This window comes from Mustela lutreola, chromosome 13 (assembly GCF_030435805.1).
Source record: "Mustela lutreola isolate mMusLut2 chromosome 13, mMusLut2.pri, whole genome shotgun sequence".
Taxonomy (NCBI): Eukaryota; Metazoa; Chordata; class Mammalia; order Carnivora; family Mustelidae; genus Mustela; species Mustela lutreola.
Window position 1 is genome coordinate 34,411,592 of NC_081302.1, and position 17,324 is coordinate 34,428,915.

Here is a 17,324-nt window from a genome sequence, read left to right on the forward strand (position 1 = left end):
TTAGCTAATTAACCATGTTAATGACATTGCTACATTTTTCAATTTTTCAAATGAGCACTTCCCAAAAATCTAAGATATTCAGGAACATGACTACATGGAACCACAGAAACCATGAATGTAGCAAAAAATACAGTTTATAATATACTAACTGAAAATTGTTTAATTATCAACTATTTCAATAAACTCCAATTTTTAATATAAAAAATAATGCTGTGATACATTCCATTAAGATAAACCTTTATGAGCATTTCTTATTATTTCCTCAGGTAAAATTCCTTTAAAATTACTGGATCACTTTTTTAAAAGATTTTATTTATGTATTTAAGATAGAGCGCACAAGTGGGGCAGATGCTTAATGGACTGAGCCTTCCAGGCACCCCATGGGATCAATTTTTTAAGGACTTTAATACAGGTCACCATATTATCCTCCAGAAAAGATGTTCTATTTTCTAACTGCATGAGATTTCCCTTTTAAGGGTACTCCTGCCAGCAGTTTCAAAACAACAAAAAGACCTAAGTAAAAGTAGAAAAGAGTTTAAATTTACATTTCTGTAATTATTAGGGAAAATACATGTTTTTGTTTATTTCTTGGCAATTTGTATGTCTTTTCTTGGGAAACAGTTCATTCCTTCTTTCCACCTATTCTCTAGAAGAGGAACATAGGTCCTTTTGATAAGAGATCTTTTAAAAGGAAGGAGACAAGCCTTTTCTCTTATATAACATGAATATTATTTTTCAGTCTTTATTTTGCCCTTTAATATTACTCAGACTTTTTTTTAAAACATGGAAGAATTAAAAATTTTATTTTTCCTATATGATTTCTTTCCCTGCTTTTAATCAACAGATCATCAGACTTAATCCCCAAAGTTACATAACACAAAACTTCATCTGTATGTAGTTTTGATGGTTTTATAGTTCTGTATTTACATTTAGCTAGGATCCATTTCAGTTTTACTTTGGTATAGAGTGAGAAGTATGTAAGTATCTTCTCTGAATACTCAAATGATTTTCACAGCACTATTTGTTGTCCAATTCACCCTTCTCACCTGATTTGTAATATAACCTTTACAATGAATACATTCTTAAATTTATGTAATTATGGGTCTTGAGTTCATACTTGATACCACTTGTGGATTTTTTTTGGGTGGGTTTTAACGTTCTTACCTCAGAATGAATTTTAAAATGTGATACATATTTCTCCTTATTATTATTTCCTTTTTTCCTTTTTTTTTTTTTTAAAGATTTTATTTATTTGACAGACAGATCACAAGTAGGCAGACAGGCAGACAGAGAGAGAGAGGAGGAAGCAGGCTCCCTGCTGAGCAGAGAGCCCCATGTGGGGCTCCATCCCAGGACCCTGGGATCATGACCTGAGCCGAAGGCAGAGGCCTTAACCCACTGAGCCACCCAGGCACTCCCTTATTATTTCTTTTTAACAATCTTCTTGAAATATTTATTATTCTTGGGGCACCTGGGTGACTCAGTCAGTTGAATGTCCAACTCTTGGTTTCAGCTCAGATCACGATCTCAGTGATCACCTTATGGGTTTGTAGATTGAGCCCCAGGCTCAGCGGGGAGTCTGCTTGAAGATCCTCACCCTTTGCCCCCCCCAACCATTCACACACGTACTCTCTCTCTCTATAATAAATAAATTTTAAAAATTGCTTATTCCTTGTTTTTTTCTTCTAGTTATACGACAGAATTACTTTGTTCTAATGTTCTAATTACTTAGCGCATGCTAACATTTGATTAAAAATATGTAATATCACTTGATAAAAACAGAAAAATTTGTAATGCTGCATATTACCAGAAAGATAGTGTTGCTTATATATTATCAAGTTGTATGCTTTTCTTGATACAGGCTCTGTACTATTCCTATTAAAAATATTGCAAGTAATTATATATATTTTAGTTGCTATTGTGAATGAGATCTTTTTGTTTCTTTCTTTTTTTCCCCTGACAATTCCAGTCCTTTTTATTAACATATCTTTCTGACATATACATATCTTGTGTGTGTGTGCACATGTACATATGCAGGGCAGTGCTGGGTCCTACAGGCAAAATAAAAATAAAGCTCAATATAATATGGACTTTCTACTTATTAAAAGTATATGCTATGCTAATTTTATTCTATTTTTAAATTATTTTTTAAAAATTAAATTCTATGCCCAAAGTGGGGCTCTAACTCCTGACCCTGAGATCAAGAGTTGCATGTTCTACTGACTGAGCCAGCCAGGAGTCCCATGTTATGCTAATTTTATTTTTTTTTTAAGATTTTTTTTTTTTTTATGAGAGACAGACAGAGAGAGGGAGGGAAGGAAAGTGTGAGTGGGTGTGGGTAACAAAAGGGGTGGAGAGGGCGGGGAAAAGAATCTCAAGCAGACTCTGTGCTGAGCTTTAAGTCCAACATGGAGCTCAATCTCACCACCCTGAGATCGGGACCTGAGCCAAAACCAAGAGCTGGACGCTTAGCCTATGGAGCAACCCAGGCACCCCTGTTATGCTAATTTTAAAAGAAAAGTCTGTATATGTACCTCTATTTTTTTCTGATATTTTTCACATTCCAACTGACACTGTGTGAGATTTCTTGCAGTTTCCTCTTGGATAAGTTGAACACGCTCACTTTCAAAAGATTTTAATTTACTCTGATAGAGATATTCTGTTACTTTGCTTTCTGTACTAAGTTGCAGTTCTCTGTACCTGAAAGAAACAGAATGGTTATGAGACTCTACAAAAATCTCAATGATTTCTATTAACACAAACATTACTTGTACTTTTTCCACACCCCCATATTATTATGTAGTTAATAACATATTTATATAGCAAAGCTTCTGTAAATAATTTAGATAGGCATATGTATGGAAATACACAAAGTCTGGAGAACAAAACATACTAACTAAACTACCTCTATTGTTCCCTTAGCAATGAATTCCTTTTGTCCCCAAATAATTATTGCCGATTATTATTATTTCGTAAGACATTTAAAATAAAAAAATTGTAAGAGCAAGTTTCAGTTTTATTGCTTAAAATGATTTAATTTCTATACATTTCAAAGGCTGACTTAAATCTACAGCAAAATTGATTCCAAGCCTGCTGTTTCTTTCTGAGTGTAAGTAACGTCAGATGGAAGATGGCAGGAAATATGCACATTGGACTGCACATTCTTAGGAATTTTGTAAAATAAAATTTTAAGTTAGTAAATATGTATAGATGGATATTACAAGAAAACATCATGCACAAATTACCAAGATAAATAAGTAACAAGTAGTCTATTATAACACAGATAAGGAACATTTTCTTCATTCCATAGGGCTAATCTGTAATAAAACCCTTTCCATATATACATCACCACCTATTATAAATTTGAAAATGCTTCAGGATGATTATGTTCTAGAGAGGAAAACATAGGAACATTATACTGTTTGAGGGAGCTATTATGAACCCAGTATAATGCTAGATTATGTTATTAAAATTCATTTATTCAAATATTTATTCAGCTAGTCACTATGCTAGATAAATGTATATATAACGGTAGACAAAATGGTTTCCCTCCTCTTAAACAAGTTAGTTTCCTGGAAAAGATAGGCAAATAAACATGAAAATTCAACAGAGTATGGCAAGTGCTTCAGTAGGGTAATCCCTAGGTACCATGGGAACACAGAGGAAGGAGACATAATTTGGTTTGTATGGATATGTGTGCGGTGGGCAATGTACAAGGAGGTTTGGGGTGGGAAGTGCTGTAGAGAGAAGAAACGAGAGTATGTGTACAGCAGGGAAGCAGAGAGAACAGTCTTATTTCATTCAGGGTATCTCATGGAATCCTTACGACAACTCTATGAGGGATTTTGCAGATGAAGACCCAAAGGCTCAGAGATGTCAGAGAATTTCCTTAACAAGAAGAATCTGCTAGTAAATTTTGGGTTGGGTCTCAAATCCAGCTATATTTGACTCTATAGCAAATGATGTTTCCATGACTATTATGATATTCTTAACTGACATTTCTGAGGTCAGATAAGCATTTTTTTTTTAAGATTTTATTTATTTATGCGACAGAGAGAGAGAGAGAGATCACAAGTAGACAGAGAGGCAGGCAGAGAGTCTGGGGGAAGCAGGCTCCCCGCTGAGCAGAAAGCCCGATGTGGGGCTCAATCCCAGGACCCCGAGATCATGACCTGAGCCGAAGTCAGAGGCTTTACCCACTGAGCCACCCAGGTGCCCCTCAGATAAGATTTTTTTTTTTAAGATTTTATTTATTTATTCGACAGAGAGAGATCACAAGTAGGCAGAGAGGCAGGAAGAGAGAGAGAGAGGAGGAAGCAGACTCCCTGCTGAGCAGAGAGTCTGATGTGGGACTCAATCCCAGGACCCTGAGATCATGACCTGAGCCGAAGGCAGCGGCTTAACCCACTGAGCCACCCAGGCACACCTCAGATAAGATTTTTAAAAGTCATTTCACTATGTGACAGTAACAGTAACATTCAAAGTATAATCAAAGAAGATATACATTAGGTATTAGTTCTTGGCTCCTTCACTCTTGACACTTTTTTTGTCTTTGATAAAAACATTCCACGTTCAGATTGGTGGAAGTTCAGTGGATACTGGTATACACGATTTAAGATAAAGCAAGGCTTTCAGGTAAATGCCAGCTTGTGTGTTTAACTTTCTGGAAAGTCCTGCCAGTAGGACACGACATATGTATCTGTAAAATCTTTTACAATTTTGTTAAAAAAACATCTTTTTATACAGAAAAAGAAACACTGAAAATATTTTTTATTGAGACATAATATATACACTGTAAAATTAACCCTTAAAAGTGTATAATTCACTTTTTATAGTTTTTGGTATAATCACAAAATTGTGCATCACCACTATCTAATTACAAAATGTTTCTATCACCCCAAATAAGAAACTCACCTTCATTTAGCAATTACTCCCCATTCCCCTCTCCTGCCAGGCCCCTGCAACCACTATTCTACTTTTTTACTGTATGGATTTGCTTACTCTGGACATTTCATATAAATGGAATCATATAATACGGGGCTTTTTGATGTTTTCAAGGTTCATCCATGTTGTACCACGTATGAGTACTCCATTCCTTTTTACGGCTGAATAATATTCCATCGCACGGATATACCATAATTTATTTATCCGTTCATTAGCTCTTAGACGTATGGGTCATTCCCACCTTTTTGGCTATTATGAATAATGCTACTATGAACATTTATGTAGAAGTTTTTATGTAAACATGTTTTTGTTTTTCTTGGTTTTATACCTAGGAAAAGAATTGCTAGGTCAAATGGGTACTCTATTTTTTAACTTTCCGAGAAACTGCCAAACTGCTTTCCAATGTGGTTGGATTACTTTACTTTCCCACCAGCAGTTATGAGGGTGCTGATTTCTCCACATCCTTATCATCACTGTTTTTCTTTTATTGTAGCCATTCCCATGGGTGTGAAGTGGCAAAAAAAATTCTTTTACTCAAACATTTATTAATTCAATGTTTTACTGACCTGAACGTGTCCCTGAGTTAGGTTGTTTTATAAATATAAATGTATAAAACATGTGTGAGATCAATATCTATTTTGTATGCTAAACCCAGGGAACACTCTAGACTGCATTAGCCAAATAAATTCTAGTAAGTCATTCAGAATGTGATATTGATCTTTAAAATTGCTTTGAAAAGATTAAACTGCGAAGTTTGCCTTCCTATGGATTCAAGACATTGTGGGTAATCAATGCCAACTCCAAATAGGAAATTACAGGCTCAGCTTTTAGCGCCACCTGTTCTTATGCATTATACAGCACTTGAAAGTTACTTTTAGCGTTATACTATTCCCCTATATTGAAAAGTTAAATAACAAGTTATCTCCTAGAAATTTGAGAACACTAAGTTTAATAAACTGACACTTCTAGAAGTCAAATGATAAATCTAAAGGACTAATCTATTCCTGCATTGTTGATACAATTAAAGAATCTGCCTCCAGTCATGAAGCCTGTGTGATCATTCTGAATTTGTTACAGTGAGCTGTGATAATGCTGAAGAGCGTTAGAGCTGCAAAAGCAGTACTGCCAGGACGACCGGAAGATGACAAGAGCGAGTGCCACAGACTCAAGTAATTCCTGCTTGCTTGTTTTGCTAATAGAATCTGTCATATTTTACTTTGTTGATTCTGACTTCTCGTCTTATTCTTATCATGTGAACATCTTATTTGAATGAAGCTATTATTAGCCATCTGTTAACAACTTTATGTTTCACATTCTAATTCAGCATAGTAACACTAAGAGGCGAAATTTCCTATAAAGTTAGAAGGATAATCAGAATCTCCAACTATCCTTACAGTGATCTCATCCCAGGTCCCAATTTAGCTAGATTACGCTACATTTGTAACTGGGTTTTTAGTTTTCTTAAGATTCACCCATATATCACAATAGTGCTTTAAAAATAGTAATACAAAATTCTAGAATTAATCGTTTCCTTGTAAGGAATACATTACAACAAATTTTTAAAGCTGGAGATATAAGGAGACAGGTTAAAAGGTGAAAACCACCTATTAAATAGGGAGCTACAGACATGCTGACCATAAGAAATGCTCTCAGGCTATGGCGAATTAAATCCAAGTAGCATCGCACGTTCTGCAATGCTAAGAAATAACTGCAGGGGAAAGATCAACGTGGCATTCAATTCTCAGAAATGGTAGAACTCATTTGAACAAAAGCACTGCATAAAACACTAAATAACAACAGATGTTTAGTTTTTTTAATAAATAAGATATATTTATTTTAGAGAGCCAGAGCATGAGTGGAGGAATAGAGGGAGAGGGAGAGACTCTTAAGCAAACTCTGCACTGAGCATGGAGCTGGAAGCTGGGCTCGATCTCATGATCCTGGAATCAATGACCTGAATGGGAACCAAGAGTCGGATGCTTAACCAACTGTGCCTCAAAGACAACAGGTTTTTTAACAATATTTATATGAGCAGTCACAATATATACACTATGGTGAAAGTTTTCCTCAAGACACTCTGATTATTAAGCCAAGAAATGTGTACGGCTTATTCCCAACTCTATCAACAAGGTTATCATTGGGTAAAAAGGTGAAGGACCTATATACTTATTAGTCTTTTATTTAATCTCAGTTTTTTTTATTGCAATAAGAAACAGCAACTGATCTTTGAATTTTGTCCACAAAATGTTCATGGTTATCCCAATATTAAAATTGGATATTGTATCTAATCTCATTTGGTAGAAAGCCATTCTAAGGTAAAATACCCAGAACAGATTATACTCAGTAGTGAAGTTCCTGTAATCACCAGGACCAGGAAGTGGTCCCTCCACTAACAAACTTTAAGAGCTGGTCCACTCTGGAAGATAGGCCCGCAGCAGTGGAGGTTGGGCGTTCGTGCGCCAGAGGAGAGCTGCGTGTAGAGAGAGCACAGGAAGTAAAATCTGCACAAGGAAGACTGGCAAAAGAAGCTAAGCAGAGTAACAGGATTTCCAGTGATTGGCAAGGATTCAGGGAAGGAATTTTAGTAGTCAGGCATTAGGCAGAGTAACTGAGAGTAAGGACTGAAAGGTATTCTGGCTCAATACAGAGAAAACACTGTGGGACTCAGAAAAATACAAAGGAACAGACAGTCATGGCTGGACCACTACATCCTTTGTGTGAGGAGGATAATCTAATTCTAAATTTCAAAATCAATGGGGCAGAGGCGGCTGATAAACCTGCCACATATAAAAGGCGTGCTTTGAGACAGAGATGCATCTGGGTCTCCAGATAGGAAGCCTTTGGTGGATTTTGCTGTGGGAAATTGGAGTTGACAAGCGCTGACATTTCTTACCAACTGAGAATCAATCTTACATAGATCGGCTATCAATCCCATTTTACTTTGCTATCTCTGACTCCTCTCGCTCCTTTTTTTTTTTTTTTTTTTTTTTAAGATTTATCTGTTCAAGAAAGAGAGAGACCCCAGCAGACTCACACTGAACTTGAAGCACAACATGGGGCAGGGGACTGGGGAATAGGGGAGGGAATGGGGAGGGGGTGGGAGAAGAGGGGTGCCAATCCTGTGACCCCGAGATCACCACCTGAGCCGAAACCAAGAGTCAGTTGCTCAACTGACTGTGCTGCCCAGGGGCCCCTTCTTCACTATTCTTTTAATAAGGCCTCACTAAGTTGATGTTCCTTTTCACATTATTCATTTTGGTTGAGCTAATAAATGATCTATAGCTTAACTAATCTTTGTGCCTGCTATTTCTAATTCCCAGGGGATAAGACTTAGTTTCATTCTGTGTACAGAGAATTCTGGTTGTGTTTCTAGACCTATGTATGTATTTTTAAACTTGTATCACATGATCAGAATGCCTCTGGATAGATTACTGAATAATTAACCAAAGCCTAAGATTCACTTATTCCAATAAAGAAATGAGAAAAAAAATTTGTTTGTTTGGATTTTCTGTTTCTGTGGCTGAGAAAAAGCTGTCTCTTAGGTTAAAGAAACAAAACCACTGAGTTTTTAATTATGTCTAAAGCTTTTTTTCTGGTTCTCAATAGTATGTATTTACCTGTATATTAACTAGTACATTAACTAGTATTCTACCACTGATATATTTATTTATTTTAAAAAGATTTTATTTATTTGTTTGACAGAGATCACAAGTAGGCAGAGAGGCAGGCAGAGAGAGAGAAGGAAGTAGCTTCCCCGTTGAGCAGAGAGCCCAACATGCAACTCGATCATAGGACCCTGAGATCATGACCCAAGCCGAAGGCAGAGGCTTAACCCACTGAGCCACCCAGGCACCCCCAACTACATATTTAAAGCATACTGAGAGTGAGGCACTAGAAGACAAAATACTTTTTACAAAAGTAATGTACTTTCTTCTTTTAAAATTGCTATTTTTCTATAGAGCTAACTTTCCATTAACCAAAACATTTCATTCATCAACATCTAATTCATTTAAAAATACTTACTGCATACCTGTGTTAGGTATTACTTATCAGATACTGGTCAAACACAAATAGCATCACTACTCTTCAAGGAACTCACATCTGATGTGGGAGATAAACAAATGTAAGGTGATAATGCTAATAAATTCTAATAATAATCACACAGAGTAAGGGAATAGAGAATGAGAGAGATGGTGGTGCTATTTTAAAGACGTTGGGCAGGGAAGGCATTTCTTTTAAGGTGGTATTTGAGCAAAGACAAGTATATGAGCGTTTACTAAAACTTGTATTTTAGAACTTAACTGATAAGTAAGAAAACACTTGTGGGCCATGTATCATATTTAAGATTTATATAATATAGACATTTTCTGTTTAAAGAGATACAGTATCAAACCTAGAAAGGCAAAAGAAGTCCTTCACACTTACTTGAGACTTGGTACCTTAAACCAGTATTTAAAATTATGTGCCAAAACTATACTAATGGATTTACTAGAGAGTCTAATCTACAGGAATTGCAACTAGGACAAAGAGGACTGAATTTTTAACAAATGCACTAGTGGTATCAGGATAAGTGCAAGTATTTTACAGACTGGGAAATAGATACTTATTTGAACAAATAATTCTGTTATTATTTAAAAAATAATTTAAAGGGGGCGCCTGGATGGCTCAGCTGGTTAAGTGTCTGACTCTTGGTTTCAGCTCAGGTCATAATCTCGTGGGTCCTGAGATAGATCCTTGTGACATGTCAGACTCTCTGCTCAGTGGGGAGTCTGCTTGAAGTTTCTCTCCCTCCCCTTCTCCTCCCACTTGTACCCACTCTCTCATGCTCAAATAAACAAATCTTTAAAAAAAAATAAAATAATTTTGATTCATTTTTATACTGACATAAACAATAAATCACATAAGAATTCTCTTTTCACCATTTAAAATTGATGTCTTTTTAAAAAAGTCCTTTGAATGTTTGTACTGATTATATAATAAAAGAAGAAAAATATCATTCATAAGCTCATAGTGACAGCTGCTGTTTATATCTTTATATATTTCCTTCTTGTCTTCTCTACACAATTAAACATTTTCATATTTGCTTTCAATTCTGTAAGAAATTTATCAATTCCATTCTTAGGGTAAAAATTTCAAATATTACAAATAAAGATTGAAAATCTCTTCATCACCACTCTCAACTTTATTTCTCCTTTTAGAGAAAAACACTTATTAATTTTCTGTGTATGTTTCTAGATTATTTTTTAAACAATGTGTACATATTATATACAGAAGAATATATTATTCTCCTTTTTTCTTGTTTCTTTCTTTTTATTTATTTATTTATTTTTTTTTGAAGATTTGTTTATTTGACAGAGATCACAAGTAGGCAGGGAAGCAGGCAGAGAGAGAAAGAGAGGAAAAAGCAGGCTCCCCACCAAGCAGAGAGCCTGATGCAGGGCTCGATCCCAGGACCCTGGGACCATGACCTGAGCCTAAGGCAGAGGCTTTAACCCACTGAGCCACCCAGGCGCCTGTTCTTTTTCTTTATTTAAAAAACAAAAAAACAAAAAAAACCACCATGTCTCAAATACTCTAAATTCTTTTTTTTCCCCACTTACGAGTATGTTTTGGGATATTTCCCTGTCTGTACCTCGTATCTTTCATTTGCTACCCAGGAGATCACAATGCAAACAGAATTATTTAATTAATTTCAGTCCATTTATTTAATTCAAAGCTGAAGAATATTCAGATTATTTCCAATTTTTTATTACATACGGTGTTTTCAAGACCACCCCAAATAATGCCTCCCATGTACAACTGAATGTTTCTCAGAGAGATATGAAATGGAACTGTTGGGTCAAAAGACTTTAAATTTTGGTAGATTCTGTGCATATTCCTCCTAAATAGCAATATAAATTTAAAATATTACCTACCAGAAGTATATGAAATATGGTTTCTCTACTCCTTACCAATCTTTGATATTATATATGAAATGCTTACTATGAACATTATGTACGTAAATCATACTTCATATAGAATTTGCTATCCTTGTTTTTGCTAATTTAACTTAAAAAGCTCTTACACTGTTAAATCCCTTTCATAAGTATTATTATTGGCCCTGTAATTTTCCATTAAGTATTTCTCTATTGTTAGACATTTTGCCTCTCCCCAATTTCTTAACCTCATTTTCACACCAAATAGCAGCAGCCAGTTTATTCACCCACACAATGCAACATGGGTTTTACTCTAAATAAAGTCTGAATTTCCAAACCAAATATATCTTTGAGGGCATAAGGCCTTTACAATTGACGGCTGCCCCAAGGACTGCTATGACGCAATCCTGCTAAGCACTGCTGAGATGGTAGGGAGAAGTCTGTGAGGTATCCTTAGTCGGATCCATATATTCTGATGTTTCTTTAAAAAAATATAAACAGAGCGCCTGGGTGGCTCAGTGGGTTAAGCCGCTGCCTTCGGCTCAGGTCATGATCTCAGGGTCCTGGGATCGAGTCCCGCATGGGGCTCTCTGCTCAGCAGGGAGCCTGCTTCTCTCTCTCTCTCTCTCTCTCTCTCTCTGCCTCTCCATCTACTTGTGATCTCTTTCAAAAAAAAAATATAAACAAAAAATATAAAAAAGATGTTTCTTTAAAAACATATAAAAAATAAAAAAATACAAGTATAAACTTGACTCATTACTGATGTACATATATAGACATGATTATGGATATATCTAAAATCATATAAAGATATTTACATTAATATAAAAAGAAAAAAGAAAAGAAAATGTGTAAATCCTAAAAAAATGGTATCACTACAGGTAATCTATCTGGGAAGAGAGAAGCTGGAGAAAAAAGTTAGTTGTTTTCATGTTATATGATTTGACTTAAAAGTAATCTTCCTGGGCACCTGGGTGGCTCAGTGGGTTAAAGCCTCTGCCTTTGGCTCAGGTCATGGTCCCAGGGTCCTGGGATTGAGCCCCGCATCGGGCTCTCTGCTCTGTGGGGAGCCTGCTTCCTCCCCCCTCTCTCTGTCTACCTCTCTGCCTACTTGTGATTTCTGTCAAATAAATAAATAAAATCTTTTTTTAAAAAAAGTAATCTTCCTAATGGCAACTCAAAGTCTTTGAAATAGGCAATTTAAAAAAGGAAACATTAGTTTCAATATAAATAATTCTGGCTCAAACATATTTTACTTCACACAATAAAGTGTTATTAGCCAAATAAGGGACGAAGTACATATTGTCAATGTCTAGTAGAGCAAATCTTGGTTGGTTAGTTTCTTAATATTCTGAAAATGTTTGAAAGATCCTGAATCCAAGAATAAGCACTGAGGTTCTACCATACCCAATCTACAATTTCTAATCGGTACTTCAAAAAGCAAAAACAAAACAAAAGCCAAAAAACCAACCTCCTCTAAACTTCTGAAGCAGACAAAAAAAACAAAACAAAAAAACCCCAAAGAGAAAACAAACCCTAGAACAATTAATATATATTAGAGTATATATCTGAAATTTCTTTCTTTTCACTGCCATTAAAATTAAAAAAATGTTATTTTAGAGAATTTATTTTTTTGCATTGTTACATGTTGGTTCTGCCAAATGTTTTCTCTGTTTTTATAATCTTGATATTACTGTATTTTAAAATATACAGCTTGATATTGAATGAAAACTGTAATGAAAATTAGGAGAGCAATTACTTAAGTTCAAAAATATGAATATAAAATTACAGAGAATCAGGATTTTGATCCTTTCCTTTCAGTTGTGAAATTTTCTAAATCGAAGAGAAACCAGATAGAGAAGACTTATAAAAACAACCATCAATGTTGCAACAATGGTTACTACAGGACAAGAGAAAGGAATTTAAAAGGTACTAGGGTTATTTCTCCAAATATTTCTGCCATTTCAATTTCTTCAACAAGTTCACTTCTCAGCTGTAAGACTACATCTGTCATTTTTGGCTTACAGGCTAATTCTTAAATGAATGTGAGAAATCTTTTTTTGCTGGGTTAAAAACGCTGAGTATGTTTAACAACTGCACCATGGATTTATAAGAATTTCAAGCATCCATTTAGAGTAATTCAATGCATCTATCATATTATGATCAAATAAAATATGTAATGTCATTAATAAATAATATGTAGTAATATTTGGCCATCTTATAAAGGCAAAAATAGGTGCTGCAGGTATGTGGGGATAAAAGTACTTAAGTGGAATAAATGAGAAGAATGTTGCCTTAAAATAAATCAAAGCATGCATGAGATAAAATTAGAGTGAAATATTTTATAATAGTGCTTGAATGGATAGCTATTTTCCCTTATGTGGCAACGTGACAACAAACACTTAAAATTCAGCTTGAATCATCCTCTGATCCAAGAGTATTTATTATATCAGCGCTTTACAGCACTCAAACTATTTCCTGCTGCCTTTAATATATGTACTGCGGAGTGTTAGGATACATTTAAAAAATCAAAATATATAAAACTGAATCTAAAATAGTTATAAGACTCTGTATTTTCCTCTCGATTTTGCTGTGAACCTAAAAACTGCTCTTAGAAAAAAAAGTTGTAAGAAAAAAGCACTTTTAGAGGATGTTTTTATGGAGTAATGTCAAGTATGAACAGTAGTGGGAAGGAGGCTAATCATAGTTTTGTCTTATTTTTCCACAACATATAGCTCAAAGAAAGGAAATCAATTTACTATGGTTCACACACAAAGTACTGAATAAGACAAAAAGGGATGTAAAAGATATTTATTTAGACCAACTTCCTATTAGCAGGCAAATGTGATAAATCTTAACAAAGAATTCTGAGAATGGGCTATAGAATTCCACAAGGACTCTAGGATAAACTCTACTGAATAGGGATCTAGAAACCAGAGTCCTAGGTCTTCAAACCCAGATAGTTGGTAATAGAACTGGACCATTAGCAAGATTTTTTTTCTTTTCTAAGGGTCAGTAGGACCCCCAAGCGTAATTTATCTAGCCCAACCAGGAAAACCATCAGAACCCCTTGTGACACTTCTAAGATCTCTAGATGTGATGGCTCCACTTTAGACCTGCTCAATCAAAATCCCCGAGGACATACCTGGGGATGTTGAGTTCTGAGTGATTAAATGGGCTCATGTATGTAAAATGCTTACACAGTGCCTTGTACAGTTAAAAAAATAGAAGTTGCTTGGGTGCTAGTATGTTGTTTAACACGTCTTTGGTTTCTTAGGATCTATATATCACCTGGTACAGCATAAACTTTTTTTTTTTTTTTAAGATTTTATTTATTGGGGCACCTGGGTGGCACAATCATTAAGCAACTGACTCTGGCTCAGGTCATGATCCCAGGGTTCTAGGATAGAGCTCCTCATGGGGCTCCCTGCTCAGCAGGAAGCCTGCTTCTCCCTCTCCCACCCCCCCCCCCCGCTTGTATTCCCTCTCTCCCTGTCACTCTATCAAATAAATAAATAAAAGTTATTTATTTGTTAGAGAGAGAGAGAGAGAGCATGAGTGAGCACAAGCAGGGGAGCAGCGGGCAGAGAAGCAGGCTCCCTGAAGAGCAAGGAGCCTGATGTGGGACTTGATCCCGGAACGCTGGGATCATGACCTGAGCTGAGGGCTGACGCTTAACTGACTAGGTCACCCAGGAGTCCCTATCATAAGCTTTTAATGAATATTTACTGAATTAAAGAATAGATTCCTAAAAAATAAAAAAAATAGATTCCTATTAGCCATTTTTAGATGTTATAAAATTTAAGTTACCAAATAGGTTCAAGCCAGAGTAAAAACACTTAAGTATCATAAATTAATTTAACAAGGAGCAGTCTTTTCTGTTCTATGACAAAACTAGTGAATTAACATGATTACTTCCATGATTAGCTGTCAGCATAAGATGAAAACAAATTATAGGGAGTGAAGGAAAAAGAAACCAAAATGATTATAGGATAGGTATGGCTGAGCTACAAAAAAGATTAAGTTTCTAAAAAGGTACAGTTTGGTTAATGACTAAGGTGTAGAAGGAGACATGACAACATCTAAAAACATTTTGAATACAGAAATGCCAAAGAAGAAGCAAAGTTAGTATGATATGATGTGCAATACTTAAGCTCTGTAATGAGTTAAAGTAGTTGCAAAATGTACACATAATTTTAGGAATGTAAGTGCAGTTCACTAGCCTGCCCACAAGAATGTAATGAAGTCTAGTATGAGGGCATGTAAATAAAACAGAAATGAAGAAGAGAAACATAAGATAATAATGAGAAGAACAAAATCACTTTGTTAGGTGTACTTCCTCATCTTTAAATTTTTAAATATCTACTTGCTAGTTTTCTATAAATCACTACCTTGGGGTTTTCAAACAAGCATATATAAAATGTAATACTATGCCAGTTTATAGCTAACATATCATGTTATAAACAGATTTTCATTTTCTACAGCCATTTATCAATTGAGAAAGCTTATAAAATTCCAGAAAATGTCTATATCCCTAGATACCTATTTAACAATCTGTTTATTGCTTTTAATTTTATTCAGAATAAAAATGAAATAACAAAGTACTCAATATAATCAAAGACACCCAATAAATACTAATTGAATGAAAAAAAAAACATTTTAAGAACTTCCGACTATTATTTTGAAGAAATGCCTTTTCTTCTTAAATATTTTCTTAGCCTTCACTCTTCTCCCTATATTATCCCTATGTTTTCCCATCCCAGAAGGCATTACTCCTTCTCTTCAGGCTGGTGGAAATTTGGTGCTTTTATTATTGCCCTGCTTCCTCTTTCTTTTCTCTCACTTGGCTTTTGTAACCAAGACCCAAAGAAGTAGTTGTGAGAGGCTTGTGATCAAACATCAGAGATGAACCCTAGAGCCATTTACGAAGAGAAACATGAATTGGCATGACTTGTCAGCATGCATAGAGACCAACACAAAGGAACAGAGCCTAATATTTTGGAACCTTCGGTTTATATCTGCTTTCCATCTATGTTTACTTTTTATTTAACCATCACCAAAACTCTAACACAGAATTTCGCATTATGTGAAATTTTTAGAGATAAACAGAGACTCAGAAAAGTTAATGACGTGCCCAAGTAAGTAAAAGTGATGGAATCTACATCCAAGACTGACTCAAATTTCTGGGCTCTTACACTTCAACATACTGTATCCAAGAGAGAAAAATTTTTATGAGTTAAAATAAAGCATTTTTAAAAAGTTAAATAAAATAAAGTTAAAATAAAAGTTTGAAAAGTTAGGGACGCCTGGGTGGCTCAGTTGGTTAAGCAGCTGCCTTCAGCTCAGGTCATGATCCCAGCGTCCTGGGATCGAGTCCCACATCGGGCTCCTTACTCAGCAGGGAGCCTGCTTCTCCCTCTGCCTCTGCCTGCCATTCTGTCTGCCTGTGCTCGCTCTCCCCCTCTCTCTATCAGATAAATAAATAAATAAATAAAAATCTTAAAAAAAAAAAGTTTGAAAAGTTAAATAAAACTTCTTAAAAAGTTAAAAGTTAAAATAAAAAGTTAAAAACATTTTTAAAAAGTCAGAATAAAATATGTGAGCCAAAAACACACATACAATGTTCAGCAACACACTGAAGGTAAATGTGGTAGGTAAATGTGGACAGAGACAACTGAAAAGAGAAAAAGATTAGAGACAAAGAACAAGAATGAAAGGTGAACAAAGAAGAGGAAAACCGGTCCAGGCTCCACAGGTCCACAAAAAGAACAAAACACTCAAAGGCTCTTCATGGGCAGAGGAAAAGTTGTGTTTTATGTCAGCAGAGGCTTAAGGAGGGTTGAAGGTCATTAAGGGTGTTATGGTTCTCACAGAAGGAAGTTGAGAGACGTTACTTCCCTTTGCTTTGACTCTGTATCTTACTGATATGTAGAGTTGGGAGTGAGCAGAAGATAAGGCCTTTCCTTCAAAATTATCCTGAAGACAAAAAGGGTGTCACTTTTTTGAGTTCTTATAGAATCTCTTTCACTGAGCATTCTTTCAACTACTTTATTTTGAAGCATAAAATCCTATTTGGGGAAGACAAATTGGCTTGCCAAAACCACCATCAGTGCAGATTTTGAATGCTGATATTGTTCATTTGAAGGGATCTATCAGCATGAAAACAAAACATTTAACACAGATTTAATAAATATTTCTAGGAATCAGCTTCACAACTACACTGAAAAGAGGCTTAGAGATTATTTTAAAAAGACATCTAAATCAGTCACTTTTTGAAAATCACAAACATGCCAAAAGAAAGAAAAAATTTTTTGCCCCCAATTATTTAAATGGATACTTGTGGCTAAAGATAAAAATCCAGTGGCCGTATTATTAAGGGATTCAAACAGTGAAAAAATTGAAAAAGCAGTAAAAGTGATGTGTTCTGGAAAACTGTATGTAGGATAATTCAGAAAGTGCCTCTGG

At 35.3% G+C, this 17,324-nt stretch overlaps 1 protein-coding gene across 3 annotated transcripts in view; it reads right to left on the minus strand.

Annotated features, from left to right (window-relative positions):
* The window catches only part of PIBF1 (progesterone immunomodulatory binding factor 1), a 196,281-nt gene that overhangs the window by 84,075 nt on the left and 94,882 nt on the right, over nucleotides 1-17,324 (minus strand). For all 3 annotated transcript variants that reach the window (XM_059144436.1, XM_059144437.1, XM_059144438.1), the window contains exon 11: nucleotides 2,535-2,700. In XM_059144436.1, the coding sequence (XP_059000419.1) occupies nucleotides 2,535-2,700 (166 nt within the window). The remainder of the gene's footprint in view (nucleotides 1-2,534; nucleotides 2,701-17,324) is intronic.